The 27,326-nt window shown below is 57.7% G+C and overlaps 1 protein-coding gene across 10 annotated transcripts; it reads right to left on the bottom strand.

The window, feature by feature from the left end:
- Window positions 1-206: 206 nt before the first annotated feature.
- Window positions 207-27,326, bottom strand: TNNT3 (troponin T3, fast skeletal type). 10 transcript variants are annotated; one of them, XM_088832315.1, is made up of 19 exons: window positions 27,180-27,324; window positions 24,108-24,140; window positions 23,984-23,997; window positions 23,568-23,585; window positions 22,484-22,501; window positions 22,287-22,328; window positions 21,330-21,350; window positions 21,113-21,127; window positions 18,780-18,798; window positions 16,226-16,271; window positions 15,515-15,631; window positions 15,334-15,411; window positions 14,920-15,033; window positions 14,734-14,843; window positions 14,561-14,651; window positions 13,614-13,654; window positions 12,976-13,016; window positions 11,388-11,623; window positions 207-473 (listed from the first exon to the last, which is right to left on the bottom strand). In XM_088832315.1, the coding sequence occupies exons 1-19, from the start codon at window positions 27,296-27,298 to the stop codon at window positions 222-224; spliced, it is 1,425 nt and encodes a 474-aa protein (XP_088688441.1). In that variant the 5' UTR covers window positions 27,299-27,324; the 3' UTR covers window positions 207-221. The 10 variants fall into 10 exon arrangements, with proteins under 10 accessions (XP_088688441.1, XP_088688443.1, XP_088688442.1 ...); XM_088832320.1 differs by lacking the exon at window positions 207-473 and adding an exon at window positions 10,900-10,956 and having other exon boundaries at window positions 27,180-27,318; XM_088832317.1 differs by lacking the exon at window positions 22,287-22,328 and having other exon boundaries at window positions 27,180-27,326.

Genomic DNA, 27,326 nt, shown 5'->3' with positions numbered 1-27,326 from the left:
CTCCTCCAGGGGGATCTTCCTGACCCAGGGACTGAATCCACCTCTCCTACACTAGCAGATGGATTCTTTACCACTGAGCCGCCAGGGGAGCCCCAGTGGGGTATTACTCAGCCATAAAAATGAAATTCTGCCATTTCTCAGCAATGTGCTGTAACTTAGAGAATAGTATGGTTAATGAAATAAGCCAGACAAAGAAAGACAAATAGTCTATGCTATCATTTTTATGTGGGGCCCCAAAATAGAGCAAATGACCGTACATCACAAAGCAGAAACAGATGCACATATATAAACAACAAATCAGTGGGAAGAAGGAAGGGGAAGAGGCAAGACAGAAGCGTGGGCTTAGGAGGTGCGCACTGCTGTGTGTAAAGTGAATGATCAGGGTTTCCCCAGTAGTCCAGTGGTTGAGGCTCCGTGCTGCTCGTGCAGGGTGCCCAGGCTGGGTCCTGGTCGGGGAGCAGAGAGCCCACTTTCTGTACAGGGCAGTAAAAAAAAAAGAGAAAATAGATGATCAACAAGGATATGCTGCACAGCACGGGGAAAGGCAGCCACTATTTTGCAATAACTGTGAATGGAGTATAATCTATAAAAATGATGAATCCCTGTGTCACATACCTGAGACTAATGTAATATTGCAAATCGGCTATACCTCAATAAAAAAGAAAGGGCCTGTGTGTTCAGTTAACCTTAGGTAAATAATCAGGCCAAGGTTCTTGAAACCAGACTTGGTTTTTGCAAACAGTCTTAATCTGGCTATACTTGATGGAAGTAAGGATGCTTTTAGAGAGACAACAGATGTTTCCACAGTATGCCTTTGTGGATGTTGAGTCCTGGTGCTGTTGTCTCTGAGGTTTGGTGTTTTCTGCTGAAAACTCGCTTCCTAGGTGACTCCTGGTTACTGTGTCACATCACTGTAAAGTTTAAGTAAATTATTAAAAGGATGTTCTAAGCTGCTCTCTGAGGCTAATCGCAGTAAATTAACTTTGGGTGCAGATCAGACGCCCTATGACCTGCACCCAGGAGACTGTGTAGACTGAAAAGACATCATTTAAAGGACTTTCTCTCCAGCCTGGAAGGACCCTTACCAGGCACACTTGACTAGCTCACGCACAGTGAAACTGAAGGGAATTGACTCCTAAATTCGCATTTCCCACTTGACAAAGGCCTCTGCGTCAGACTGGTCTGCAGAGAGGACTGTTGACCCCGAACTCACGTTAAAACTACCGTCAGGACAGGACAAGGAGGCTAAGACTTCAGTCGAGACGGCTGAGAATCTGGGCCTGTGAGGCCCGCCCTGCTCGTGCAGCTCAACTGTTACTCAAATGTTTGTCTCCCTAGCAAAGTAAAAAGTTATTGTTCTGGCTGTGCTTTTGCCCCAGTGTTCAGGATGGAAAGAAAATTCTTTGGTGAAGTTGTCACAAAGTGCCTCTGGGGCGAGCGAAGTAACTGGCCGTTGGACTGTCATCGAATTCCTTGGTCAGTGCAAGATGGATGTCGGCCCCTCATAGCCATCACTGACATCTCAGATGTCCCGAAGATAACCACTCAGCTCGACAAACCTCCCTCTGGCCTGACCTTTCAGGTTCAAATTCTTCAGCATATGAACGTGTCCTTCTCTTCGTGATATTTCCCTCTGTTCTTAAGAACCCGAGCCCAGCTTCCCTAGGACACCCCCAGCCCCACTCTGACCCTTTCTTAATTAACAAATGTTGTCGAGAAAAACACAAGTAAATGAAGCCAGCAACTCCTCCTGTCAAACACCATTACAGATGGCTTTTGGAAAGATTGCAGAGGAAATGACCCATGGTTTAACACCATGTTAACAAAACTCCCAATTAATGAGGCTATCAGTGAGGACTCTGGGGGAGGAATCACGCTCCCTTTCCCAGGTCTCTATCTCATGTGTGGTGTTGGAAATGATCCACCTTGCCAAGGATGGGCACATAAACATCTCAACAGCTGGCAAACAGATTTATGGTTGCTGGCTTATTAAGTTTCCCCATTGTCAATACACAAGGAAATGAACGATCCTCCTTGCTCTCCCCGTTACAGGGTTGAGAGATCTGTGTCAGCAGGATACCAAGACATTGGTGGCAAAGTCCCTTAGAAAAACGAATTCCTAACACAGGAATGTGTGTAAACAGATGATCAGAAACCTATCAGGCACCACTGGTCAAATAGCTGAGGAGGCTGCAAAAAGCACTGAAGCAAAGCAGACATCCTTCCACTCCCTCGCCCGGGTCATATGAGATAACAGGGCTGCCTCTGATGCTCTGCTAGCAGGACCGGGGCGTCTCTGCTGCAGCAAAGACTTCTTGTTACATTTACCTCCGGAGCAGCTGAGACTCGCCTAGAAGGAATTTCCCAAGATGTCAGAAAAACTGACCCCGTAAATGACCTGCTTAGCTGGCTCTTTGCAGGCATGAGCAATTTTTTCCCAGTCTGCTTTATAGATAATTATTATTTTCATAACATGTATTTATCAGTCTTTTCCTGTCAATCTGTTCATGACACGAGTCTACTGCTAAATGTTTATGTGACCGTTCAGCGTGGTTGATAAAATGCATAGCCTGTGAAATGTTTCCCCATTAGCGAGACTCTTTGCTTGTTTACTGAGTCTGATTAGTGTCCACCCTATGTGGATAACTAAGGAAATCTCTATGCACATGGAAATGAACAAAGGCGGCCTAACGCATGGGGCAGGATGGACCCAGGGTGGACAATGAGCATCCTGCCATCAAGGGACAAATATTTTGGTTACTGACGCTTGCTATCGAAACGTGCACGGTCAGAGGAGAGAAATAATGAAAGTGATTTTGACTTATTCAGGGTTGGGGGAAATTATTCCAGCTTACACATGATTCAGTTTAAACTTTATGCTCAGTCAAAACGGCCTGTTTGTGGCCTACCCCACAGGCGTTGAGCATCTGCTTTAATCATTCAAGAAAAGGGCGTATTGACCAGAGGTAAAGAATGTCCATATTGCAGATAAAGACAAACACTTCCTTTCCTGGGATGCCAACGCTGGCCCTCCTTTGATGATAAGACTGCCTTCCCAGGCGCCAAGGCCATCCTGACTCACTGTGTACATGCTGGTCTGTTTTTCCTCGAAACCTTGAAGGAATGTACCCCTGACTTGTTTGATGTTCTTTGTTCTGAGAAGACATAAAACGGGGCTGAAAAACACGCTTCCGGGCGGTGGTCCGTCAGCGTCATCCGAGAGGCTGCCTTCCGGGTTATAGCCCTTCGCTTGGCTCAGAATTCTTCTCCATGCCCGTGGCAGATTGTGCACGTATTTCTGTCAACCGAAGTCCTCAGAAGGTGTGACGCGGAGACGGTGTTCTGTACGTGCTGAATTTTCATCCGGGCTCGTCTGCAGCTAGCGATGACCTTTGCCTCCGTCAAGTATCCCGTTAGCGGAGTCTCTCAGCCGACCGCTCCCTCTGCACCGGTGGGCCTCATTCTTGCCTTCCCCTCCCTGGCCTCTGCGTTCTGCCCGTGTCGCTGGTCTGGGCTGACTTCCGTGCTCATCTGTATTTGATTCCCCACTTGCTGTGATCACTCAGGGGCTCGTTTCTGTGGCTCACTACTCCCAGTTTGGCCCGCTTTTCTGTGAAATGGCCTTCCTGACGGTGACCTCAAGTTCTTGCAGAGCGGTCCTCGGTGTCTGAGGGGAATTGATTCTGAGATCCCACAGGTATCAAAATCTGGGGGTGCTTAAGTCCCTTATATAAAACAGTGACACGTCTGCACATACCCTATCTACATGCCCGCATGTTCTTCAGACCTTCTCCACATTATTTATAATACCGAATACAATGGGAAGGGCTTCCCTGGTGGCTTAGTGGTAAAGGAGCCCCCACCCCCACCCCCGCCAATGCAGGAGAAGTGCAAGACACAGGTTCGAACCCAGGGTAGAGAAGATCCCCTGGAGAAGGAAATGGCAGCCCACTCCAGCATTCTTGCCTGGGAATCCCATGGAGACAGGAGCCTGGCGGGCTACAGTCCATGTGGTTGCAAAGTGTCAGACGTGACTTAGTGACTGAACAATAGCAACACCAGCAACACAGTGTGTCTGTTGTGTGGCTAGCTGTAAATAGTGCAGTATAAGTAGTGCATAAATACTTGCTGACTTGCAGCAGATGCAGACTTTGCTTTTGAGAACTCCTTGGAATTTTCTTTCCTGAGTATTTTCAATCTGAGGCAGGTTGAATCCAGAGGCAGAGGGCCTACTGTATACACTGAATACCAATTCTTCATCACTGACGCATGTGTTACAAACACCTCCTCCCGAGAGATGCCTTGCCTTTTCACTTGTGGTGTCTTTAGATGAAGAGAAGTTTACTTTTTTAAACCTTATTCTCATTGAATGTGTTGATCTTTTGTCTTATGGCTTGTGGAGTTTGTGCCTGTTTAAGACATTTTCCTTGATGGTTCAGCTTTCTGATGATTCTCCTCTAACTTTTTTCTTAAAAGTTCAAATGTCTTCTTTATTAGACCTAGAGCTTTCAGTGACCAGGATTGAAACCTGTCAATCCTGAAGGAAATCAACCCTGAATATTCATTGGAAAGGCTGAAGCTGAAGCTTCAGCACTCTGGCCACCTGATGTGAAGATCCAACTCACTGGAAAAATCCCTGATGATGGGAAAGATTGAGGGCAGAAGGAGAAGGGGGTGACAGAGGATGGGATGGTTGGATGGCATCACTGACCCTGTGGACGTGACTTTGAGCAAGTCCCGGGAGCTGGTGAGGGACAGGGGAGCCTGGTGTGCTGCGGTCCACGGGGTCACAGAGAGGCAGACGTGATGTAGGACCAGACACAAACCGCCACGAGGGAGGGCAGCGCTGGTATTTTGTTTTGCTCTGGGTGGGTGCGCAGCTGTTTCAGCTGAGAAGAATGTTGCCCACCACCCAGTCCCACCTACAACACACCCTGGAAGGAATTCAGTGCAGAGACCAGGAATGAGATACTCTGTGCTCTGAGGAAACAGGCAGAACAGGCCCTCGGGTTAGCTAGACATTTTCAGAAGAAAATTTATGAGCCTGGATTCTTGCGTCTCCTCACACTTAGAGGAACACTGAAATCATTAACTCAGATACCTGTCCCTCATGACCTTCAGCAACATCCTACTGAGACAGGAGCTTGGCTTGCAGGGACCCTTTGACAAAAGCACGGCTATACTGAGGCCGCCAGCTCCCAGCTCTTGGGACCAGGTCCTCAGAGCTGTTGTGAGACTGCTTCTCAGGCTGTAGTCCTTAGGTGCGAGGTGTGTGCACACTCAGCTGTGTCCGACTCGCGAGCCCATGGACTGTAGCCCATGAGGCTCCTCCACCCCCGGGATTTCCCAGGCAAAAACACTGGAGGGGGTTGCCATTTCCTACTCCAGGTGATCTTCCCGACCCAGGGCTGATTCTTTACCACTGACTGAGCCACGTGGGCCCCCAGTCCTTAGTCAACCCTAAATAAAACTGAAACTCACAGATCGCCTGCTGTGGGCTCCTATTTTGGCCACGTAGCCCTTCGCGTCCCAGTCACTGCTGGTACCACACCTGTCCCCGCCGTCAGGTTTCCCTGTGTTGGGGGCTCCACACTCCTGTGTCCATAGAGGAACACCCACTCCACCGGCTTAGAGGATCCAGCTTTACATGGAAGGGTGGCTGGTAGGAACGATTCCCCCCACCTCAGTCTTCTGATATCCAGGCCCTATCTCCTTCCACAGGAATTTTAGAATTAATGTCAGTTTATCTGGGAATCCATATTGGAATGTGGGTGAGTTGCCCTGAATTCACAGATTAATTTAGGGATAATGAGCATTTTAAAGATACTGCATCTTCCTCTCGCTGAGCAGGGGTGACATTTCCAGGGATGCTGATCATTATTACCCCTCTATCTGGCATCTTTCGTTAGATTTATTCTTATCCTGTTTCCTATATTTCTGTTCTAAATGTCATCTGGGAAGCTTGCCTCCTGTTAACAACTTTCAATGTTTCTTTCCTATGCTCACTGACACACATCCTAACCCTAAATTCTAAAACTTGTTGCTGTTCAGTTGCTCAGTCATGTCCGACTCTTTGTGACCCCGTGGACTGCAGCACGCCAGGCTCCCCTGTCCTTCACCAACTCCCAGAACTTGCTCAAACTCACGTCCATTGCATCAGTGATGCCATCCAACCATCTCATCTTCTGTCACCCCCTTCTCCTCCTGCCCTCAATCTTTCCCAGCATCGGGGTCTTTTCTAATGAGTTGGCTCTTCACATCAGGTGGCCAAAGTATTGTAGCTTCAGCTTCAGCATCAGTTCATCTAATGGATATTAAGGATTGATTCCTTTTAGGATTGACTAGTTTGATCTTTCAGTCCAAGGGACTCTCAAGAGTCTTCTCCAACACCACATTTCAGAAGCATCAGTTCTTCAGAGTTCAGTCTTCTTTATGGTCCAAATATCATATCCATACATGACTACTAAAGAAACCACAGCTTTGACTATATGGACTTTTGTCTGCAAAGTAATGATTCTGCTTTTTAACATGCTGTCTAGGTTTGTCATAGCTTTTCTTCCAAGGGGCAAGTGTTTTTATATTTCATGGCTACAGTCACCATCTGCAGTGATTTTGGAGCCCAAGAAAATAAAGTTTGTTACTGTTTCCTTTGTTTCCCCATTTTTTGCCATGAAGTGATGGGACCAGATGCATGATCTGAGCTTCCTGAATGTTGAGTTTTGAGCCAGCTTTTTCACTCTCCTCTTTCACTTTCATCAAGAGGCTCTTTAGTTCCTCTTCACTTTCTGCCATAAGGGTGGTGTCATCTGCATACCTGAGGTTATTGATATTTCTCCCGGCAATCTTGAGTCCAGCTTGTGCTTCATCCAGCCCAGCGTTCCTCATGATGTGCTCTGCATATAAGTTAAATAAGCAGGGTGACAATATACAGCCTTGACGGACTCCTTTCCCAATTTGGAACCAGTCTGTTGTTCTATGTCCGGTTCTGTCACTTCTTGAACTCAGGAGGCAGGTCAGGTGGTCTGGTATTTCCATCTCTTGAAGTATTTTCCACAGTTTGTGTGATCCACACAGTCAAAGGCTTTAGCGTAGTCGATGAAGCAGATCTCTTTCTGGAACTCTCTTGCTTTTTTGATGATCCAACGGATGTTGTCAATTTGATTTCTGGTTCCTCTGACTTTTTTTTCCCCTAAATCCAGCTTGGACATCTGGAAGTTCTTGATTCATGTACTGTTGAAGCCTGGCTTGGAGAATTTTAAGCATTATTTTGCTAGTGTGTGAGATGAGTGCAGTTATGTGGTAGTTTGAGCATTCTTTGGCATTGCCTTTCTTTGGGACTGGAAAGAAAACTGACCTTTTCCAGTCCTACGACCATTGCTGAGTTTTCCAAATTTGATGGTATGTTGAGTGCAGCACTTTCTCAGCATCATCTTTTAGGATTTGAAGTAGCTCAACTGGAATTCCATCACCTCCACTAGCTTTGTTCATAGTGATGCTTCCTAAGGCCCACTTGACTTTGAACTCTAGGATGTCTGGCTCTAGGTGAGTGATCACACCATCATGGTTATCTGGGTCATGAAGACCTTTCCTGTACAGTAGCTCTTTGCGTCCTTGCCACCTCTCCTTAATCTCTTTTGCTTCTGTTGGGTCCATCCAGTTTCTGTCCTTTATTTTGCCCATCTCTGCGTGCAACGTTCCGTGGCATCTCTACTTTTCTTGAAGAGATCACTAGTCTTTCTCATTGTAATGTTTTCCTCTATTTCTTTGCAATAATTACTTAAAGTCTTTCTTATCTCTCTGTGCTATACTTTGGAACTCTGCATTCAGAGTTCCTTTGCCTTTCACTTTTCTTTTCTTAGCTATTTGTAAGGCCTCTTCCGACAACCATTTTGCCTTTTTGCATTTCTTTTTCTTGGGGATGGCTTTGATCACCACCTGCTATATAACGTCACAAACCTCTGTCCATAGTTCTTCTAATTGAATCTGATAGATTCAGTCATCTAATCTGATAATTGAAAATATTTGTCTCTTCCATTCTGTAATCATAAGCGATTTGATTTAGGTCACACCTGAATGGCCTAGTGGTTTTCCCTGCTTTCTTCAATTTAAGTCTGACTTTTGCATAAGGAGTTCATGAAATGAAATGAGCCACAGTCAGCTTCCAGTCTTGTTTTTGCTGACTGTATGGAGCTTCTCCATCTTCAGTTGCAAAGAATAATCAATCTGATTTTGGTGTTGACCATCTGGTGATGTCCATGTGTAGAGTTGCCTCTTATGTTGTTGGAGGAGGGTGTTTGCTGTGACCAGTGCGTTCTCTTGGCAGAACTCTGTTAGCCTTTGCCCTGCTTCTTGTGTACCCCAAGGCCAAACTTGCCTGTCATTCCAGGTATCTCTTGACTTCCTACTTTTGCATTCCAGTCCCCTATGATGAAAAGGACATCTTTTTTTGGTGTTAGTTCTAGAAGGTCTTCTATGTCTTCATAGAACGGTTCAACTTCAGCTTCTTCAACATTAGTATTGGGGCATAGACTTGGATTACTGTGATATTGAATGGTCTGCTTTGGAAATGAACAGAGATCATTCTGTCATTTTTGGGACTGCACCCAAGTACTGCATTTTGGATTCTTTTGTTGAGTATAATGGCTACTCCATTTCTTCTAAGGGATTCTTGCCCATAGTAGTAGATATAATGGTCGTCTAAATTAAATTAACCCATCCCAGACCATTTTAGTTCACTTATTCCTAAAATGTCGATGTTCAATCTTGCCATCTCCTGTTTGACCACTTCCAATTTACCTCGATTCGTGGAGCTAACATTCCAGGTTCCTATGCAATACTGCTCTTTACAGCGTCGGACTTTACTTCCATCACCAGTCACATCCACAACTTAAAATTGCAGTTTTCCCTGGTTTTCTTTATAGACAGTTATCTCATTGTGAAGAATGGTCATTTCTTTCCAGGGATTAGTGGGCAAGAAAATAGGGAAGCTGACATTCCTGCCTTACTCTTGACCTTCAAGGTGATCGTCCAACCGTTCACTATTAGGATGATTTGCTGTGAGATTCTGGAAGACCTCTTCCTCAAGGTGAGGAGAATGCCTTCTAGGTTGACAAAGAAACTGTGAACTGCGCTCTCTGTCATCCAGTTTTTTCCCAGCCTTTAAACTGTTTATGTTTGTGTGTCATAAATGATTACATTACTCAGTTTTCTAATATAAAATTATTTTTGCACTGGAGGGGATTCTCCGTTGATCATGATGTAGTTTTCAAAAGCTTTTGGTGGGGGAGGGATTTAATCACTGGTTCAACATTTTTAATAAGAAATCAGTCTGTTCAAGTTTAAAACTTCAATGAAATAGGTTCGTTTCCCCTGGAAACTGACCATTTTATCTCATTTTCCAATATTTTATCATAGAAAAGCTATCACAGACTTGTGTCCGCACGTCTGTCACATGCTTTCTCTTCGTCTCAGGTGGTTTGTGCCGTTGCGCCGTCCTACCTGATGTACTGAGTTTTCCTGCCAGACGTCTTATCAGTCCTTCCGAAGAACCAGTGTCTCCCGCTGACTTTCCCTGGTAGCCGTGTCCGTCTCTCTGCCGCCTGTCCTCCTCATCCTCCTCACTCACGCCCACGCTTCTCCCCTACTCAGGGTTTGTTTTTCGTTGCTTTGCTAACTCCCTGACTGGGACATTTCAGTATCAGTTGCTCAGCTGTGGCTGACTCTTTGCAGCCCTGTGGACTGTGGCCCGCCAGGGTCCTCTGTTCGTGGAACTCTCCAGGCAAGAACACTGGAGTGGGTTGCCAGTCCCTTCTCCAGGGGATCTTCCCCACCCAGGGATCAAACCCAGGTCTCCCGCACTGCGAACGTGTTCTTTACCGTTTGAGCCGCCCTGGAAGCCATTTACCTGACTGCGGACACGGCTCTCCCCGCTTTCCTAAGGGAGGCGGTCGGCCGACGTCGCGCTGGAGGCCCCTCGCCGGCAGGATCTGCTCTGCGGTGGGGCTCTCGGGTGCTTCCTCAGCGCCTTCCCCACCTCCTCTGGGGCCCGTCAACTGTTCAGAGCGCATTTCTGCATTTCTAAACCTACACTCATAAGCTGGCAGCCATCGGTTTGACTGGGCTGCAGAGGCCTGACTGTTGGCTGAGACATTCCCGTTAGAGCTTGAAGCTTGCTGCAAAGCCTCATCTATAATCTGCTCCTGCAGTGTTTCCCCGCACACTGACCTTCAGAGGGACGTGGCCCATCGGCGTCCATCACTCAGGCCTAATCCTCTGTTCAGAGCTCACACACCCACCCCCGCGCCTTCTCTCTTCCTGACACCCTGACCCCAAGATGCGCTTGAAGCTCTCCCGCACCGCTCCCCGACTTGTTCCTCCCCGGCACTCCCACCATCTGCAACTCAGCTCACGGTGCTCTGAGCCTGCACGATTCCATGAGCTGAACCCCCTGGCCCGTGTGCTGACCGCCTCTCCCCAGGGCGGCTCTCGTCCCGTCGTTCCTGTGTGACGTGGAGGGACCATGCTGGGTTCAGGGGACCCCACAGTTTGTTACATGGAGGTGCTCACCCTCGAGTCCCCCGCTGCAGGAGGGCAGAGTGGCCAGGCGCAGGGTATTCACATCGACTGCAAGCAGCCCTGTCGAGTGGGGGTGGGGTGCCCGAGGGCCTGTGGATGTGTGTGTGTGTGTGTGGGGGGGTGCACACTGTGTATGGGCACGTACCATCCGGGTGGGCGAGCTCATTGTTGGGGGTCTGGCGCCCCGTGGCAGCCTGAGGCGGGATGCTCCCCACTTCCCTCCGCTCTGCAGAGCCCTCCCGGGGGGCCATCCAGGCTCGGCAGCTTCCTCCGTGAATACTTGGCTGAGCAAGGCTCTATGTCTTGATCCAATTTTTGTGATTTATATTTTCCGTAATTCTACTTGGTCAGGCCTTTCAGACTTATTGCACAGGGAGCACTCTGTTCTCGTATAATATAGAAAGAACGGTCTGTGTTGCCACGACTGCTCCCTGAGATGTGCTCTCCTCCCCCTCCCTGGGGCCGCATGTACCTCCTCTGCTCCAGGCTCCCTTCTGCCCTGTTTCTGGGGGACGTTCGTGCCCCAGGCCTGCTTTCTGGACACTCTGCAAAGGCCAAGCTCTGCTGCCCCAAACTGGCTTCAGAGCACACCCGGGGGCGCTGGGGGCCAGCAGGGTGGGCTCGCACGCGGGGTGGGACGGGGTGACCATCCGTTGACACAAGCGGAAGCCGCTAACAGAGCCGGTGGGCACCTGGGGCTCTCTGTGGCATAGAAGACCACCGCCGGGGGTCTCCTGAGCCAACCCCTAGGTCAGCACCTGGGTCCCTTGGGCCCCCAAGCTGCAGAGCAGCCCCCGCGGCGCCCTGCCCACCCGCGGGCCCCACTGACGAGCCAGTGCACAGGCGGTGGAGGGGAGCCCGCTCGCTTTATTCACAGGCCCCGGAGTATGGATGCAGTGAGGACAGAGATGCGGGGGGCCCCTGGGGGCCGGACGCCACTGCGTGAACCCCCCAGGCCAAGGGTCTCTGCCTCTGGGAATCTCCTCAGCCACTCTACTTCCAGCGCCCGCCGACTTTGCCCTTGGCCGTGGTCCCGGCCTTCTTGCTGCTGTAAATGGGAAGCAAGTTGGTCTTGAGCATGAGGGGGTCTGGGTCCCTGGTCGGCCCCTTCCCCAGCCCCTAGCAGACCCAGACCCTGGCAGCTCGGCCTGGCCCAGCCCTAGCAGCCCAGGGGCATCCCCAGCCCTGGTCCAGCTGCAGTGACTCACCTGTGCCTGCCCACCTGGGCCTGGGCGACTTTGTGCCGGGGGTGTTAGTGAGGTTAAGGGGGTGCTGGCAAGAGCCGGGCCCCTCTCCCTCCCTTCCCCACCCGAGGGACCTGGGGCACGGGGCCTTACGTCAGGCAGACCCGAGCCTGCCCAGGCCGCTGTCGCTGCTGGTAGCCACCATCCTCCCAGTAACTCTCGCCTGAAAAGAGCGGGGCCCCCTCCCCCGGCCGGGATGGGCAGGGGCAGCGGGTGGCTCCTGTTCCTCACTCCAGGCCAGCCGTCCAGCCTGACGGACTCGGGACCTGGGAGGCCTCCGTCTTGTTCTAGAATCTCAGCCCCTCGGTTGCTGGTGAGAATGGGACCTCGGGCGATGGGGGTCCTCAGGAGCCCACCCCATCTGTCTGAGCCCTGTGTGCAGCAGGCAGCCAGGAGCTGGTGGGCGGCCATCGGCGCTCTTCGTGGGCAGCTTCAGGCTGGAATGGGCCCTGCGGCTCCCAAGGCTTCAGAGGAAAGCCTGGCACTGAGGGCCCTGCCCACGGCCCATGTCCCTCAGCAGAAGCCAGCCTGAGAGCCCTTCGGGCCACGCACATGCACACACTTGCACACTCATGCACACACACACAGACACATGTGCATGCTCACACACACACCTAGCCAAGTGACCTGCAAGAACCCCTGCCTCGCACCACGGAGCCCGGGGCAGAGGGCGTGCACCTTTGCCAGCCCCCTCTGCAGCCCTCAGGGCAGCCCCAGCTCAGCCTCGTCTCAGGCCCTGAGCCCCAGGAGGTGGCACCTGGGCCCACGCTCTCTAGCCCTTCCTGGCAGCTGCTGCAAAGGGTCCCATGGACCCAGCAGGCTCACCAACCCCAGACCAGGGGTCTCACGCCAGGCTGTGCAGGGTCTGCTGAGTCCCTGCCCAGGTCACCCTGAAGGCCAACCTGAGGGCCTCCTGCTGGCTCTCCCCACCCATCCTCCTGGGCTCTGGGGATGGGAGAGACAGGAGGCTGCAGGTCCGGGGTAGAGGGTCCAACACGCTGGCCCAAGGGACCGGCCGGTTAGTCCTGTTACTGCTCCGCTGAGGGCCGCCTGCCACCAGCACAGGCTGACATCTCCGGGCCCCTGGGGGCAGTGGCAGCCGACCCTGTGGGGCTGCGTGCCCGGCGCAGAGCATGGGGTGGGCAGGGCTACTCACTGCTTCTGGGCCTGGTCGATGCGGCTCCTGAGGTTGGTGATCTGCAAACAACACAGGGGACTTACCTGTGCGTCCACGCGGGGCCGGGCTGCATGGTGGCCTCCTGCCCGCAGGCCCCTCGGCGGCCCTGGCAGGCCTCGGTGCTCTTACTGGCTTTCTGGTCTGGAGGAGCTTAGACTCGTGTCTCTGACTTACTCTTGGTGGCCTGAGCTGGACACCTGGGCCATGACACACCGCAGCCCCAGAGCTGGCCACTTACCTGCCCACCTCTGCAGGATGTGGGGCAGGGGCACGGGCCGGAGGTGGGCTTGCAAGCACAGCCTCTGCCTGGTGGCCAGAGCTCAGAGCCCCATGGCCGTCTTGCTCCCTGGCCCGGCTTCTCCCTCCTGCCGACCGCCTGGGGGAGGCTCGGGAGGCAAGAGCTAGCCTCCGCTGCCGACGAAGGGCAGCGGGTCAGCCTCGGAATCCCCCAGGTGGCAGGCAAGGGGGAGGAGGCGGGCGGGAGGACCCAGGGACATCCTCCGGGGTCTCCATGCCCGCTGCCACTGACACCCGCAACGACCCAGGTTTCCGCCAAGCGCAAGGCCCACCGTGCATGAACACTAGAGCCTGGTCCAGGGTGGATCCCGGCTACTTACAACTTGGCCAGCATCTCCACTCTGGCCCGGACGTTCATGATCTAGAAAGACCGAGATGGTTAGGGGGCTGGGTGGGTGGCCGAGGCTTTGGTGCCCTGCCTGCTTGGGGCCAGCCTGGTCCGAGGCCCTCGAGGCTCTCCAAGCGCTGGGGAACCACTGTGCACACGTGTGTCAGGGCCTGCTTTCCTGGTTCAGCACAAGTGGGGCCACTCTGGACCCTCTGAGGCCCATTTCCAAGGCCAGCTGGGAGCACTGGCACAGAGCGTGGTGCCCCCTCACCTGGCCCCCTGGGGGAGCGTCTTTCCCCAGAGGGAGGTGGGGAAATTGAAGTGCAGGAGGCCCAGGCAACCCACCCAAGGACCCCCGGCTCCTGAGAAGGAGGCAGGGCTCCTCCAGCTGTCAGCACTGGTCACCCACACCCTCTGTCTCGGGGGCCAGCAGGAGAGGGGCCCTGAGAGTGGACAGTCCTCCCCGGGGGACACCGGAGGCTGGAGGGAAGGGTCTGTGGTGGGTCTATCATCAGGGTCTGGACCCAGCCCCATCCCAGGCCCGTGCTGACTCCAAGGGGAATGTCCACCCGGGACTGCTGACCTGAGCTGTGAGCCCAGGGTCGGGGAGGCACCGGCCAGGCCCCCTCCCCAGCTCTGAGTCCCCAGGGCTGGCCTGGCCGGAACTTGGGTTTGCAGAGGAGGCTGGGTGGGGCAGAACCCCCACCCCAGAGAAACTCAGTGCCCCCCTGGGGGGCTCAGGACACCAGGTCTCCAGACCACCGCCCCAGAGCAAGGGCACTCTGCCCCACCGCACCCCCCGCCGGCCCTGAGCGCCGTGCTGACGTGAGGCCAGCCTGGAGGACCACAGGCAGGGTCCCCCGCAGGGCAGGGGCCTCGGTTGGGGTCCAGGGACTCGGGGCGCCCGCCAGTGGGTGAGGCCAAGGACACAACACTCACGTCGTATTTCTGGCGCTTCAGCTTCTCCCCATACTCGAACTTGTCGGTCTCCAGCTGGTACAGGGTGTCCCAGAGCTCCTTGGCCTTGTCCCTGGGGGGCGGCCAAGGGTAGGAGCTGGCGGGTCAGCCCCAGCAGGACGGGCTGGGCGCCTCCCACCCCGGCGGGTCCTCACCTGAGCTTGTCCTCGCTGAGGTGGTCGATGTTGAGGGGCTTCCTCCGCTCGGCCAGCACCTTCTTCTTCATCTCGCGGGCCGTCTGCTTCTTGCCTCTCTTCTGGTCTGCCTGAGGGGACACGGGAGGGGGCGCGTCGAGCCGGCCCGGGGCCGCGGGGGGCAGCTCGGCCCGCGCCCGCACTCACCTTGGCCAGGTAACTGCTGTAGTTGGCGCCCATGGAGGACAGGGCCTTCTTCTTCTTCAGGTCGTCCTCGGCCTTCCTCTTGGCGTCTTCCTCCTCCCGCCGCGCCTTCTCCTCCTGCGGGGACACCCCGCCCCCAACCAAGACCTCAGCGCGGCTGTCGAGGACCTGCCTGGGCTGGGAACCTTCTGGAAGGTCCCGGTCCCTGTTGGGTCTGCCCTCTCATGGGGGTTCTGCAGGGCGGAGGGTATTTGGCTGATGACCTGGGTTCCTAGGCCAGTGTCAAGGGGAATGTCAGAAATGGGGGAGGTCCGGGAGCCTGGGGGCCGGGCGGAGGGCTGGGCGGGGGGCCGGGCGGAGGGCTGAGCGGGGGGCCAGGCTGGGCTGGGGTGGGGGCCGGGCAGGGGGCCGCCTCACCGCCAGTCGGTTCTGGCGTTCCCGCTCCTTCTCCGCCCGGATCCTCTGCTGCTCGGCTCTCTCTGCTCGGCGCTTCTCCTGTGGCCGGAGGGAAGCGGGTCAGCCTGACCTGGCCCTCCCCTGGACCCCCGGCCATATCCACCAGCCCAGCCTCCGCCCAGAGCTGCAGGACTGGACTCACGATTCTCTCCTTGAGGGCGACTAGCTCCTCCTCCTCCTTCTTCCGAGCCTCAAAGTGGCTGTCGATGAGAGCCTGGAGCTCCATGAGATCTTTGTTCTGGCGCTTCTTCTGGATGTCCTGTGGGGACAGGCCTGTCACACCCGCCCTCCTCTCGAACCTCGGGCAGCCTGCTCCCTCAGCCATGGGGTCAGAGTGGTACCCTCCTTGTGGCTGAGTCCAGGCCACGCAGAGCCCTGAGGTCAGTGAGCAGCCCTGGGGTAGACTGCCTCTGACTTGGCCTCATTGTTCATCCCAGAGATGCCTGGGTGGGTTGGACAGAGAGGAAACTGGGGAACGAGGGAGTCCGCTGGGTACACAGATGGATGGGTGGGTGATTGGATGGACGGAGAGATGAGTGGACGGATGGACAGGGAGTGGATGGATGGATGGGATGCACAGATGGATGGTGGAGAGTTGGGTGGGTGATTGGATGGATGGGGAGAGATGGGGAGAGATGGGGAGATGGGAGGGTGGATGGGTGGGGAGGAGGGAAGAAAGGTGTCACTCCCAGATGAGCTTCCTCTGATCCAGATTTGAATCACAGCAGCATTGCGTGGAACCAGGAAGCCCCAGTTCTGGCTGCTCTAGAGGATGTGACCTTCTCAGGCTTAGCCTGGAGCCAAAGGCTGGGGGCCTGGGGAGACTGTGTAAACCTAGGTCCTGTAAACTTACATCGAAGTCAACTTTCTCCCCTTCAGGGATCTTGGGAGCAGTGAGTCTGAAGGAGAGAGAGGGGCTCATGAGTATGGGTGAGCGGGTTCCCACCAGGATGGTTGACCAGACCCAACCTGGCCTGGCACCAGGCTGGCCCTCCTGCCCTTCACCCTGGCACCCAGTTGAGGGCACATGGCCTGACCTTGTTCTTATCAAATATATAGCCCACTGTCCCCAGAGTGACTTGACCCTCCTAGAAGTTTATAACCTCTTAGCGTCCGTCTGTCTTGCCCACTCCTGGGCCTCTCAAGGGCTGCTTCACCCCTGCTCACCCAGGAAGGGTGACCTTGCTATCTTTCTCAAACAAACAAATGAAGACAAGGCGGTCCCCATAGACCCTTCTGGGGTCTTTGGCCTCTGCAGTCAGGAACAGCCATCTCGGCTGACCCTTTGCATTTCTCTGTTCACTCTTTGACCTTTCTTTCTGGGGACCCAGAGGAGAAGGTGCTGAGCAGAACACATGCCGTGTGGAGAAGAAACGAGATCCCTCCCGAATCCTTCCAGCCGGGACGGCCACGGCCCTCCCCCTCCCCCCATACACCTCGGTCAGAGCAAAGAGTTAAATCAGCAACAGAAACAAGAGCTTCTTCAAAAAAGAAGAGTGGGACTGAACGTGGATCGGCATGCTGGCGAGGGAAGTGATTTTCTGAGCTCAGAAGGCCCCACTCAGGCAGAGATGGCCAGAGGAGTCCATGCAAATGAAAAACTTATGGAAAAAGGCACAACGTGAACGGGGGGGAAAAACCAGACTAGAAAAATATTTTCAGCAAATACAGAGAAGACTTATATCCTTACGCAAACCGATGATTAAGAAAACATAGAGACGCCCCCGCCGTTAGATAAATGGGCAGAGGGTGAACGCAAGCAGCTCCCCGAGAAGAAAGACCACCAGTCAACACACGCGGGAGAGGCTCCCGAGCCATCAAAGGAATGTGAACGAAAACAAGCCAGAAAGGCCGTTTCTCATCCGCCCGTCAGAGGCTCCGTGTGCAGGCACGTCGCGGGGCCTGGGCATGTGGTGTGGAGACCGCGCTGGCGGCCCTCGTGGAAGCCTTCTGGCAGAGGACATCAAAGCCTTAAGAACGTTCCTACTCTTTGACCCAGTAATTCCATTCTGGGAATGCGGCCTAGGGAAATAACCCGAAAGACAGAAAATGCTTTCCACCCAGCGTTATTTATGATAGTAAAATATTGGGGAAAGCCTTAATATCCTGCAATAGAGGAATGGTTAGGAAAATTATGGTTTGTCCAATTGATGGAATATTATGTGGCCATTCAAAATATTTAAGAAGACTGTGTAAAAACATGGAAAAATACTTAGGAACAGCGCTGCAGTTCAGAAAAGCAGAATTCAAGGCTGTATAGACAAGACGGTGTTTGAAAAACAGCTCAGAGTTTCAGTCCTTTTTTCCGAGTCCTATGCACGGAAAAAGAGTAGGAAGAAGTAAGCCTTTTCATTTCTTTCTCCTCTTTTCCGCAGCCTGGCTGGCGGGGTGGGAGAGTTATAGATGATTTTTTTTTCATTGGACTTTTACGTATTTTCCAAATTTTCTTTAATGAGGTGTTTTATTTTCATAATGAAAACACAAACATTTTTTTAAAACTAGAAAATATCTTGTGACCCGGCAGCTTTCTTTAAAATTGCTGAAAAATAAAGTGTAACGGATGGAAATGGGCTGGCGACACATTCGCATATTTCCAGTCCTCTGTGGAGAGTCCGCAGGGCTCCCCTAAGTGGGAGCGAGCGCTTGGCCTGCGCTCATAGGCGCTGACATGCCTTCCCTTGCAGAGCAAAGGAGGCACGTGTCCCCCGAGGACGGGGGGTGAATCACGTACAGAGGGCCCTGGGCTTGCACGTACTTATCAGAAACAGAAAATCAGGAACGCTGGATTAAAACAAGAAACCTCTGGACTACTAGCACGCGGGCCAAATGAGTGAGAAAAGCCTCTTTGCACGAGGTCGCAGCTTCCCCAGGGGCTCGAGGCCCCCACAAAGAGGGGATCAGGGCTCAGGTCACAGTTTTGCTCCCAGGTGGGTTGCAAGGCTAGAGCCTCCCTGCCAGCACCCCACCGTTCACACTGAGGGCCCCGGGAGACGCGGGGGGCAGCGTGGCCAGGAGGGTGGGCTCCACGGGGCTCCCTCTCTTTGCCCCGACTCCATCGCCTTCCTGCCCGCTTTCTCCCTCTGCCAGGCGCCTCCTCCTGCAGGAAGCCATCCTTGTCGAGTCCGCATGGTCTGGGGCATGGACTGGACCTCCAGAGTCCATCCCTACCCATCCCCAGGGTGGAAGCCTCAGGGCAGGTCTGAGCCCTGCCCGGGTGACCCCGTTCCCCGGGCGAGCCTCACCCAGAATCCAGGACCCCGAATTCAGGAGCAAAGGAGTGGCTGCGGCCCCTCGAGGGTTTGGGTACCCAGGGCCTAACGAGCGTCGCGGCCTCTCTCGCGGGACCAGGCCCTGTCAGAGTTCCAGGCCTCACAGGCCCCTGTCGCCCGGCCCAGCCCCGCACTCACCTGGGTCTCGGCTTCTCCTCTGGTCAGCAGGGCGGTGTCGGGGGGAGAGAGGAGACGGGGAGACCAGGTCAGAGGGCAGCCCGCTCAGCCCACAGGTCCCTGCGCGCCTGACCAGGGCTCCCTCCCCTAGTGGGCCCGCCCTGCCTGCCTGCCAGGGGCCGGGGACTTGCCCCCACCAGGGCCCGGGGAACCCCTGTGGGCTCTGAGGAGGGGAATGGGCGCAAGGCCCAGGAGAGGAGAAAGGGAGATGGGGCCCAGGGCGCCACGCCCTCGGGGCACAGATGAGGCGGAGGTTGGGGCCAGGTGGAGGAAGCGTCTTCCTGCCCGCCTCCTGATGTGCCCGCTGGGCCCCTGCTGACCACCCGGTGTCGTTGTGGGGCAGAAGCTCAGGATGGGACAGAGCTAAGCCCCATGGCAGACCCAGCCCGAAGCAGCAAGGCCCTCGGAGGCCCCAGCGTCAGAAGAGCAGGACGGGCGGGTGGGCAGGCGGCCGAGCAAGAGGCACAGGGCGCCCTCAAGACGGACCCCAGGCGGGCCTCTCTGCCAGGGTCTGTCCAGACTGCGCGCGGGCACCGCGTGCGGCCCAGGGCCGGCCTTACCTGCCTGGTCCTCCCAGTCCTCCTGCTCTGCGTCTTCAGGCGGAAGCGCACATGCAAGAGAAAGCGGCCGGGCGCAGGCGGGCTGGGGGCGGGCCAGCCAGGGCAGCCCTGAACCTGCTTCCCCCACGCGGGCGCTGGCCTGGACCCCATTGGTGACCCCCGCTGAAGGCTGCAGGGCTTCTGTCTGGGAGGGTCTGCAAGAGCCAGCCATGGGGCCAGCATGCCCGGGGAGACCCCCAGCCCCAGAAAGCCGGCGGTAGTGGGAGGGGCCGCTGAGGGCCTGTGGGTGCTGGCTGCGGGCTTGCTTAAGTCTCTCCACTAGGGGTGGCCTCCTTGGAAGAAAAGCTGTGACACACCTAGACCCTGACGCTGGTCAAGATTGAGGGCAAGGAAAGCGGTGACAGAGGCTGAGATGGTCAGATCGCCAGCTCCGTGGGCGTGAGCATGAGCAGAGCCGGGCACGCCTGAGTGACTGGACGAGGATGACTGGGGCGGGTGGCTCTGGGGGCCTGACTCCTGGATTTCGTTGGGTTGAAACCCAGGGATTCTTGAATAAGGAGGCTGATAACATGTCCTGGGGCCTCACACCTGCGGAAGCCTGGCTAGTTGAGGTCCCAAGCCGAAGGAACGAGAGCATTGAGGCTGAGCCCCGAGGGGCGCGGGAGCCTGGATCAGCTCGGCCCTCTGGGCCAGGCACCTGCCCCCATTGCTCCCAGGCCTTTGGTGGTGAGGACAGGGCCGTCCACGTCTGGCCTTCAGCCTGTCTGAGCTGCCGGTGCCCCCTCTTGGGGGCCTGGCCAGGGCAGGAGGGCTGTGGTCAGGGTTTCCCCGGCATCACTTTCCTAAGCACGGGGATCCCTAGATTGCTTAGCAACCAGCCCCCACTCTCACAAACAGCCTCCGACGCCTGCTGGGGCTGCTCAGCTTCCAGGTGGGCCTGCCGTCACTGCCCCCCGACCCCCGGCACCTGGTGAGGGGCTGGGAGGGGGAGAGGAGCAGGGGGAGGCAAAGCACCACGCGGCAAAGCTCCCAGGCGGCGGGCAAGCGGGAAGCGACCTGGCATCCCCTGCCTGCCTGTCTGTCGGTCTGTCTGTCAGCCCCAGGGCTGGTTCCAGGGTGACCCGGTGACCTCCTGACCCTCGGGCCCAGCCAGCCCCTTTGTCTTGCTGAGGCCCCGGGAAGGGGAGACAGTTTGGAGCCTGTGCTCTGGGTGCAGGCCCCGCGAGGAGGCCCTCTACGGCCCCACGAGGGCCGTGTGAGGGCTGGGGGCTCTGACTTGGGCCCTGACGGCTTCACCCAGGGTGCCCCAGAGCTTCCAGGCCCCTGGGCCCCCGCCTCAGCCTCAGCCTAAATTTCTGCTTCACCCCACTTGCCTTCCCACCCTTTCCTTCCCCCCGAGACTTCTCCACTCTGCCTTCCTTGCTGTCTGGGGCCCTGCCTCTCCCCCTCTGCCCTTCTCCACCTAGCCTGGTGGGTCCAGGGGGTCCCAGTGGACCTCCCAGCACCCCTCTGTCAGGCCCTCTGGGGCTGGCCTCCCCCACCTTCCTGCGGCGACCTGGGCAGGGCCTCACCCCCTCAGCCCTGAATGCTCGCTGCCTGTCAGCCGTCTGGCCCACAGCCACCCTCCCCATCCCCGGCCTAAGCGTCCCACCCAGTCCCCAGCCCTCCGGACGGTAGAGAGTCAGGCGGGCGTGGGGGGCTCAGGCCTCAGCAGGGGGCGGGGGGCGAGCGTACCTTCTTGGACTTCCTCTGTAGCAGCGGCACCGTGGCGGGGGCGGGGGGGGGAAGAGAAACACTGTGAGCCTCAGGCCTCAGCAGGGGGCGGGCGGCGCGCTAGCAGGTGAGCGGGTTACGTGGCCCCTCTTGTTCCCCGTCGGCCAGGCTGCGGCTCACACCCACACACGCCCCGTGTGCGCGCGCGCCCACACGGGGCTGAAGCCATGGCACATACCTGGTTCATGAACTTCATGGACTAAGGAGGGCCATGGAACAAGAGGCAATGCGCGGGTCAGAGGTCAAAGGAGAAAGGATCCCAGGTTAATGGAAACAGCTGGTCACCCCGGGAGGGTCAGTGGCCGAGGCCCGGGGTGGGGAGCGTGCGGGGGGTGAGCGAGACAAAGTCACTGTGGGCCGGGGCTGCGCCCCCCATCCTGTCCCTGCCTGCACGCAGGGCTCCGCTTCTCTCAGGGCACCGCTGCTGCTTGAGGGGCCACTGGGGTCCTGCCTCGCTTGGCCCCCCGCCCCAGCTTCCTGCCTCCTTCAGGCACGGGCGCAGGGCCGTGGCCTGGAGGGTGGCCCCTGGGGCATGGAAGGGAAGCTTCCTACCGGCCCAAGGCCAGGGTACCCCCTGCCTTTTCTCTCTCCACCCACGGAGGAGCCTGGGTGTTGGGTACCAGCTCTCAGCTGCCCTGACTGCTGCGCCAACCCCAGGGTTCCCGATGCTCCCACTCCCCAGTCCCAACCCTGACACAGGAGGGAGCTCCCTGGGGCAGACTGGAGGGGGCCCCTCTGGGCACTGTGGCCTGGCTGGGGGCACAGACCACAGGGGCTGTTCCACCCTCTCCCTGGGCTCCCCCGATACCCCCACAGAGGGGTCAGGAGCCGGGGACTCTCAGGTACCCACCCTGGGGCAGGAGGCTGGCCTTAGGGATGCCCCTGGGACAGTGAGGTCTCCCTGCTGACCCACCCTCCCTGGGCTAGGGGGTGGCTGGCCCATGTCGGGGGGCAGTGCTGGCCCTCGGGGGGCAGGCCCGCTCTGGTCAAGCATTGGCCGTGGTTAGTGGGTTACGTGCGGGCCACATGTGGGGGCCCCTTGGCTGGCTGGCACCTCGCTGCCCCCTCCCTGGCCCGCTGTGCCACAGCCAGCCCCGGGCCCCACATGGGGTCCAGAAGTCCTGCGTCCGCGTACCTTCCTCGTGGACCTCAGGGACTTCTGCAGGCGCGGGGGGCGCTGGGCGTGCAGGGGCGGAAGGAGAGAGGAGAGGTCAGGCTGGGAGCGCACTGCACGCCCTTAGAGGGCGGGGCACGCGGGGTCGCGTGAGGGTCGGGGCTGCAGGACAGAGGGCTGGAGGGTGGCTGGGGGCCGGGGTCTTGGACCCCACTTACCTTCCTCCTGGGCCTCTTCTGCGGTGGGAACCAGAGGAAGCAGGAGGGAGAGAGGGAACAGGACAGTCGTTAGTGGGCCAGGCGTGGGGCAGCAGGGAAGGGAGGCGCCCCGGGGTGGGGGGCCGCAGGTAGCGGGCGCTCCCGGCACCAGGGAGGCTGGTGGATGCCCACGGGCATCATGGGCCCTCAGGGCCTCTGTGGTGCGGCCTGCTCTGGGTCCTGGGGATCCCGCCCTCCCCTCTCCTTGGGGAATGGGTGCTGGACTGAGGTGTCTGTGCTCCGGAGGGTTTCGCTAAGTAACCTGACCCTGAAGGTACCGGAGGTGGGGACAGGTGTTAGGGGAAAACCCGGACGGGTGTGGGCTGGCGTCCTCAGGGGGCCTGGGGGCGGGCGGCAGAGGCAGGCATTGGAGGAGCCCACCTGGGGGACCTTCCCACGTGCCCCATCGACTTCCCCTGGGAGGGCACTGCCCGGGACCGCAGTTCCCTCTCAGAAAGAAGTCTCTCCACCTTTTCAGCAGAAAAAAGAAGAGTTTTGCTCACGCTGTAGCCAAGTGTTTTCAAAATATTTTCAAAACCTAGCGCCCAGAACACCCCACAGGAGAGCCGGCCCAGTGGAGCTCGGGAGAGTCTGCCCGCGGCTAAGCGGGGCCCAGGGGTGCCCGTCGGGCCTGCGGACCCCCCCAGCCTGCACACCCTTCCCAGGGCCGGGCTCCCTGCCTGCTGGGGCTCTCGACCCACCGGGAGGGGCCTCCTGACCCACCTGGGGTCCCCACTCCCAGAGGGAAGGAGAGGCGGAGAGGCTTGGAGAGACAGGGGCAGAGAGACAGGCACACCAGACTTGCTATTAATGAGGTGAGTGTCTCCACGACCAAATTCCAGCTCACCTCACACAGCAGGACACCGTAAGATTATTATGTATAAATGATACATAATAATACCGAAGCATTAATGAACGATTAATGAGCGCCTCTCCGTGCAGGGAAGAGGCGGCTGTTAGGGGTGCGGGGGGTGGGGATTAATGACCACGGAGGTGGACGGTTAATGGGTGAGCTGGGCGGGGGCCTGGGGGGCACCTCCGTTACCTTCCTCCTCGTACTCTTCTGCAAGGGGGTAGAACAAAGGAGATGAAGTGGTCAGAGGGCGGCGGGGGGCCAGCCTGGACAGAGCCTGCCGCCCGCTGTCAGGGGAGGACCCCAAAGAGGCAGAGGCTCGTGGGCAGGAGACTAAGCCTCGAAGGCCTGTTCCTGCAATGGGAGCACGGTCTCCCCTCTGCAAGCAGGGTGTCACGGGACAGGGTGTCCATGGGCTGGGCTGGGGACCTGTCCTTTGAGAAGAGGTGCAGGGGCAGGGGTGGGGGCCTGCTTGCAGAGGGGCATCTGCATGCCTGCGGCTTCTGGGGGGCGCCCCAGGCAAGTCGCCGGCCGCAGGTGGAGAGCCCCGTCCCACCTGGGCTTTCTGTTTAGAGCCGATGCAGAGAGGGTCTGGCGTCCACACTTACCCTCCACATGCTCGCTGTGGGGAGAGGGGGAGGAGTGAGGGGTCGGTTCTTGGCAGGGAGGGGGGGTCTCCTCTGGCCTCTGAGCACACGAGGTCCAGGGGTCTGGAAGCGGGCGGGTACTCACACTTCCTCGTCCGACATGGTGGCTGGGTGCTTTCTGCAGGGGGTGGGGGAGACGGGGCGATAGTGAGGAGTTGCTTGGGACTCGGGGTGCAGGAATGTGGGGGGTGGGCTTAGCAAGCCAACCGTGGGGGCCGTCCTTGCTCAGGGGTCGAGGGCCCGCTCCCGGGCTGGGGCGGGCTGCGCCCGCGCGGGGCCTCCTCGGCAGGCTGCCCTGCTTCCTCTGAGGCCCCAGGCCCCCAGCCCTCCTCGCCCCAGATCCGATCCCCCTCCGCCCCCCTTCCAGGCCTGGCTCCAGCCTGCTGCCTGGAATCCTGGAGCTGGGCGGGAGCTGGGAGGTGGTGGCCGGGCCGACATGCTCTCTGCAGCGTTCCCCAAGGAGGATCATCCAGAAAGCACGCAGTGGAGCGGGCTGGGGCGGGGGGCCCTTCCTGGCAGCTCCGGGCCCCAGTGAGGCCCTGCTGAGGTTGCTAAAAACCTCCTTCTTGGTGGTCTCTGCTCTTGGGTCTAGATGCTGGGGCGGGGGGAGGGGGCTCCCAGGGAGCCTCTGAAGTACAGAGCTTGGCTCCTCAAAATGGGCACGGTGGGCCTTCCCTGGCCTTCTTGTCTGCCGTCCCCACAGGGCCCACTCCTCGGGAATGAGCCTCACTCCCTCCTCCCACTCATGGTTTCCCATGACGATGCTGCGTCCTCTGATGGGGTCACCCGGGGATTCCTTGGGGTCCCTCACGGCCCTCTGCGGAGCCCTTTTCCAAAATTACAAGAGAACACTAGACATACATTCCCTCCCACCTCCCCGCTGCCCCAGCAAACTGAGCCCTGAGCTCATCGGGATGGGTCTGGTTTGTTTCTGAGTGTCCACGCAGCCACCCCTCCCCAGCCTGGCGCCCCTGCCAGGCCCACAAGCCCTCTGAGAACTGAGCGAATGGCCCCGTTCCTCCTCAGCCTACTTTCCCAGGCCCCAAAGATGCTCTTGAATTTGTCAACGTCTGCAAAGAAGCTCTTGCCCGGGCCTGGCTGCGTGCGTCCAGGTGCGGCCGGCTCCGGGCCAGCACGCTCGGGGACCGTCTCCGTGAGCTGGCCCCCGTGCAGGCCTGAGGCAGCCGGGGCCTGGGAACGCTCGGGGCAGCTGCATCAGAATGTTGGCCCGGGGTTTTGAAAAACAGAGTTCATGACAACACGCTACAGCCCACTTGAAGACAATAGTTCTGGTCCCCCCCGGGAGCTTTGTATAAGAAAAACACAAGTTCATCATCGAAAAATGCATTTACATCGCATTGCTAAGGTGGGAACAGTTTTCCGAAGCCTCTGTCAAGAATGTTAATTTTCCCAAAGCAATTTAAGCTCCATGCAAAATTAACCAGCGGATGGGTCTCTGCTAACCCCCTCCAGGAAGCAGAGAGGCGCTTTCCCAGCCTGCTCTCCCTTCCTGGGGCTCTGCTGCCCCCTCAAGTCACAGCCTCCCGCCTCATCCAGCACACGGCTCCCATGGCCCCCCGTGGGCCCTGTCCCTGGGTGCTGGGCCCCCGTCCCACCCAGGCTGCAGTCATGCCCTGGCTGTGCCCACCTCTCCCCCTGGCAGCGCCTGACACCTGTCACCGCCTTGAGAGGGCCGGAGTCCAGGGTGGGTTATTTTTAAGGAGTCGGTGGCAGCTGAGACGTCCAGAAATAGGCACCCAGATTAGCCAAGACACCTCTGCCCAGAAACCCAAGACGTTGGGAGGGGGCTGAGAACATCCACCGGCTCAGGTCTTGGCCCGCCCACCCCTCTGTCAGCTCCCCTGCAGGCCTCCACAACCTCTTGTCTTCTGGGCCGGAGGACTCCGTCCTGCACCCCTGGGCAGGGTGACCACCCTCCAAACAGGGAAACTGAGGGCCCTCGGGGCCCCTGCTCCTCCGCCCAGTGAAGCCCTGGGGGTGACACCGTGGCTCCTCTGTGCCCTCCCCCATCCCCCTGCCGTCGGGGAGGGGCCCGGGGTGGGCTGTGCTTGGGGGCAGGGTGGCATTTCGACAGCTGAGAAGGAAACCAGCTGTCCATTTCATGTCCTGCCCTCAGAGGGGCCATTGTGCAAACAGCCTCTGAGGTCACTGCTCCTCGGGGACCACTCCTCCTTCCTTCCTTCCCAAGTGACAGCGGGGGGGGTGGGCGGGGAGCCAGGAGGCCCTGCTGCTCGCTAGCTGTGGGACCCTGACCCTCTTCCATGACCCCCGGGCCCCCGCCATCCCGTGTGGCCATGGCTCCCCAGCCGTCTCCCCGCAGAATGGTCGAGGGCACCAGAAATGTTGCTGCCTAGCAAGGGCGCCCCATCCCATGATGTCAGGAGGACGGCTGGGCCCCGGCCCCAGGGGCACAGGAAAGGGGTGGGCACGGGGCTGGGGAGCTCGGACCGGGCCTCCTGGGAGCACGTGCTTCTCTGCCCAGGCCGAGGCGGGCGGGCGGAACAGACACTGGCTGCCCGCTGCTCCCTCTGCCCCAGCCCCCATCCTGTCCACTCCCGGCCTTGACCACTGGACACCAACTCCCAGGCTGCTGGGGTCCCGGCCGCCCTCTTGCACAGACCCGCTCTGCAGGGCATCACACAAGCCCCACCCTCGTCTTCACCTTTACAGGTGGCGGCGCTGGGGGCAATGGCCACTGGGCCGAGAGCCTGAGCCTCTGAGGAAATGCTGGCCAAGGCCAAGTGGGCAGCAGTGGTCCCTCCGCAGCGGGTGGCCTTGAAGCCCTGGACAATGCCCCTTCCTGGCCTCTTCACTGCACAGCCTCAGCTCTCTCTAGCTGTCGGCCTGGGGACCGCCCCCAGGACTTCCGGGGGTCCACCAGCTTCCTCCCTCTTGGTCCTCCCCAGATGCTGTGCTCGGGTATAAAACAGCTTCTTCTACACCCAATGTTCAGCGAACATGACCCCCAAGGTGCCCACGTCCCAGACCCTTGAGGCCCCGGGGTGCCTTCCTGGTGTCTCTGGATGCTGTGCTTAGAGTGGAGAGGCTAGAAGCCATGGTGTCCGTGTCCGGGGACCCCAGGCCACCAGCATACAGCAGGCCGGCCCGGCCCGGGGCTGCCCACGGTTCTACTGACCTGCGGCTGGGTCTGGAGAGAGGGGCAGGCGCTCCCTGTGGACAGGACCGGCTCAGGCACTGCCCGCCAGCTGCACGCCCTCGAGTTATAGTGACATTCGATCTTGCCCAGCAGCCCATTGGCCGGGCCCGGTGGCCGGGCGCGTGC

Source organism: Moschus berezovskii, chromosome 25, assembly GCF_049115385.1.
Source record: "Moschus berezovskii isolate FMDL1 chromosome 25, NW_MosBer_1.0, whole genome shotgun sequence".
Lineage (NCBI taxonomy): Eukaryota > Metazoa > Chordata > Mammalia > Artiodactyla > Moschidae > Moschus > Moschus berezovskii.
Note: the sequence above shows the minus strand (reverse complement) of the source record. Positions and strands in the feature narration are given on the sequence as shown.

Coding starts and splice junctions, on each gene's coding strand:
- TNNT3 (XM_088832315.1), bottom strand. CDS start 27,298: ATGGGCTGCTGGGCAAGATCGAATGTCACTATAACTCGAGGGCGTGCA. Junction 21,351..22,286: donor CCCTGAGGTCCACGAGGAAG/GTACGCGGACGC, acceptor GGCCCTCCTTAG/TCCATGAAGTTCATGAACCA. Junction 11,624..12,975: donor ATCGACCAGGCCCAGAAGCA/GTGAGTAGCCCT, acceptor TCCCATTTACAG/CAGCAAGAAGGCCGGGACCA.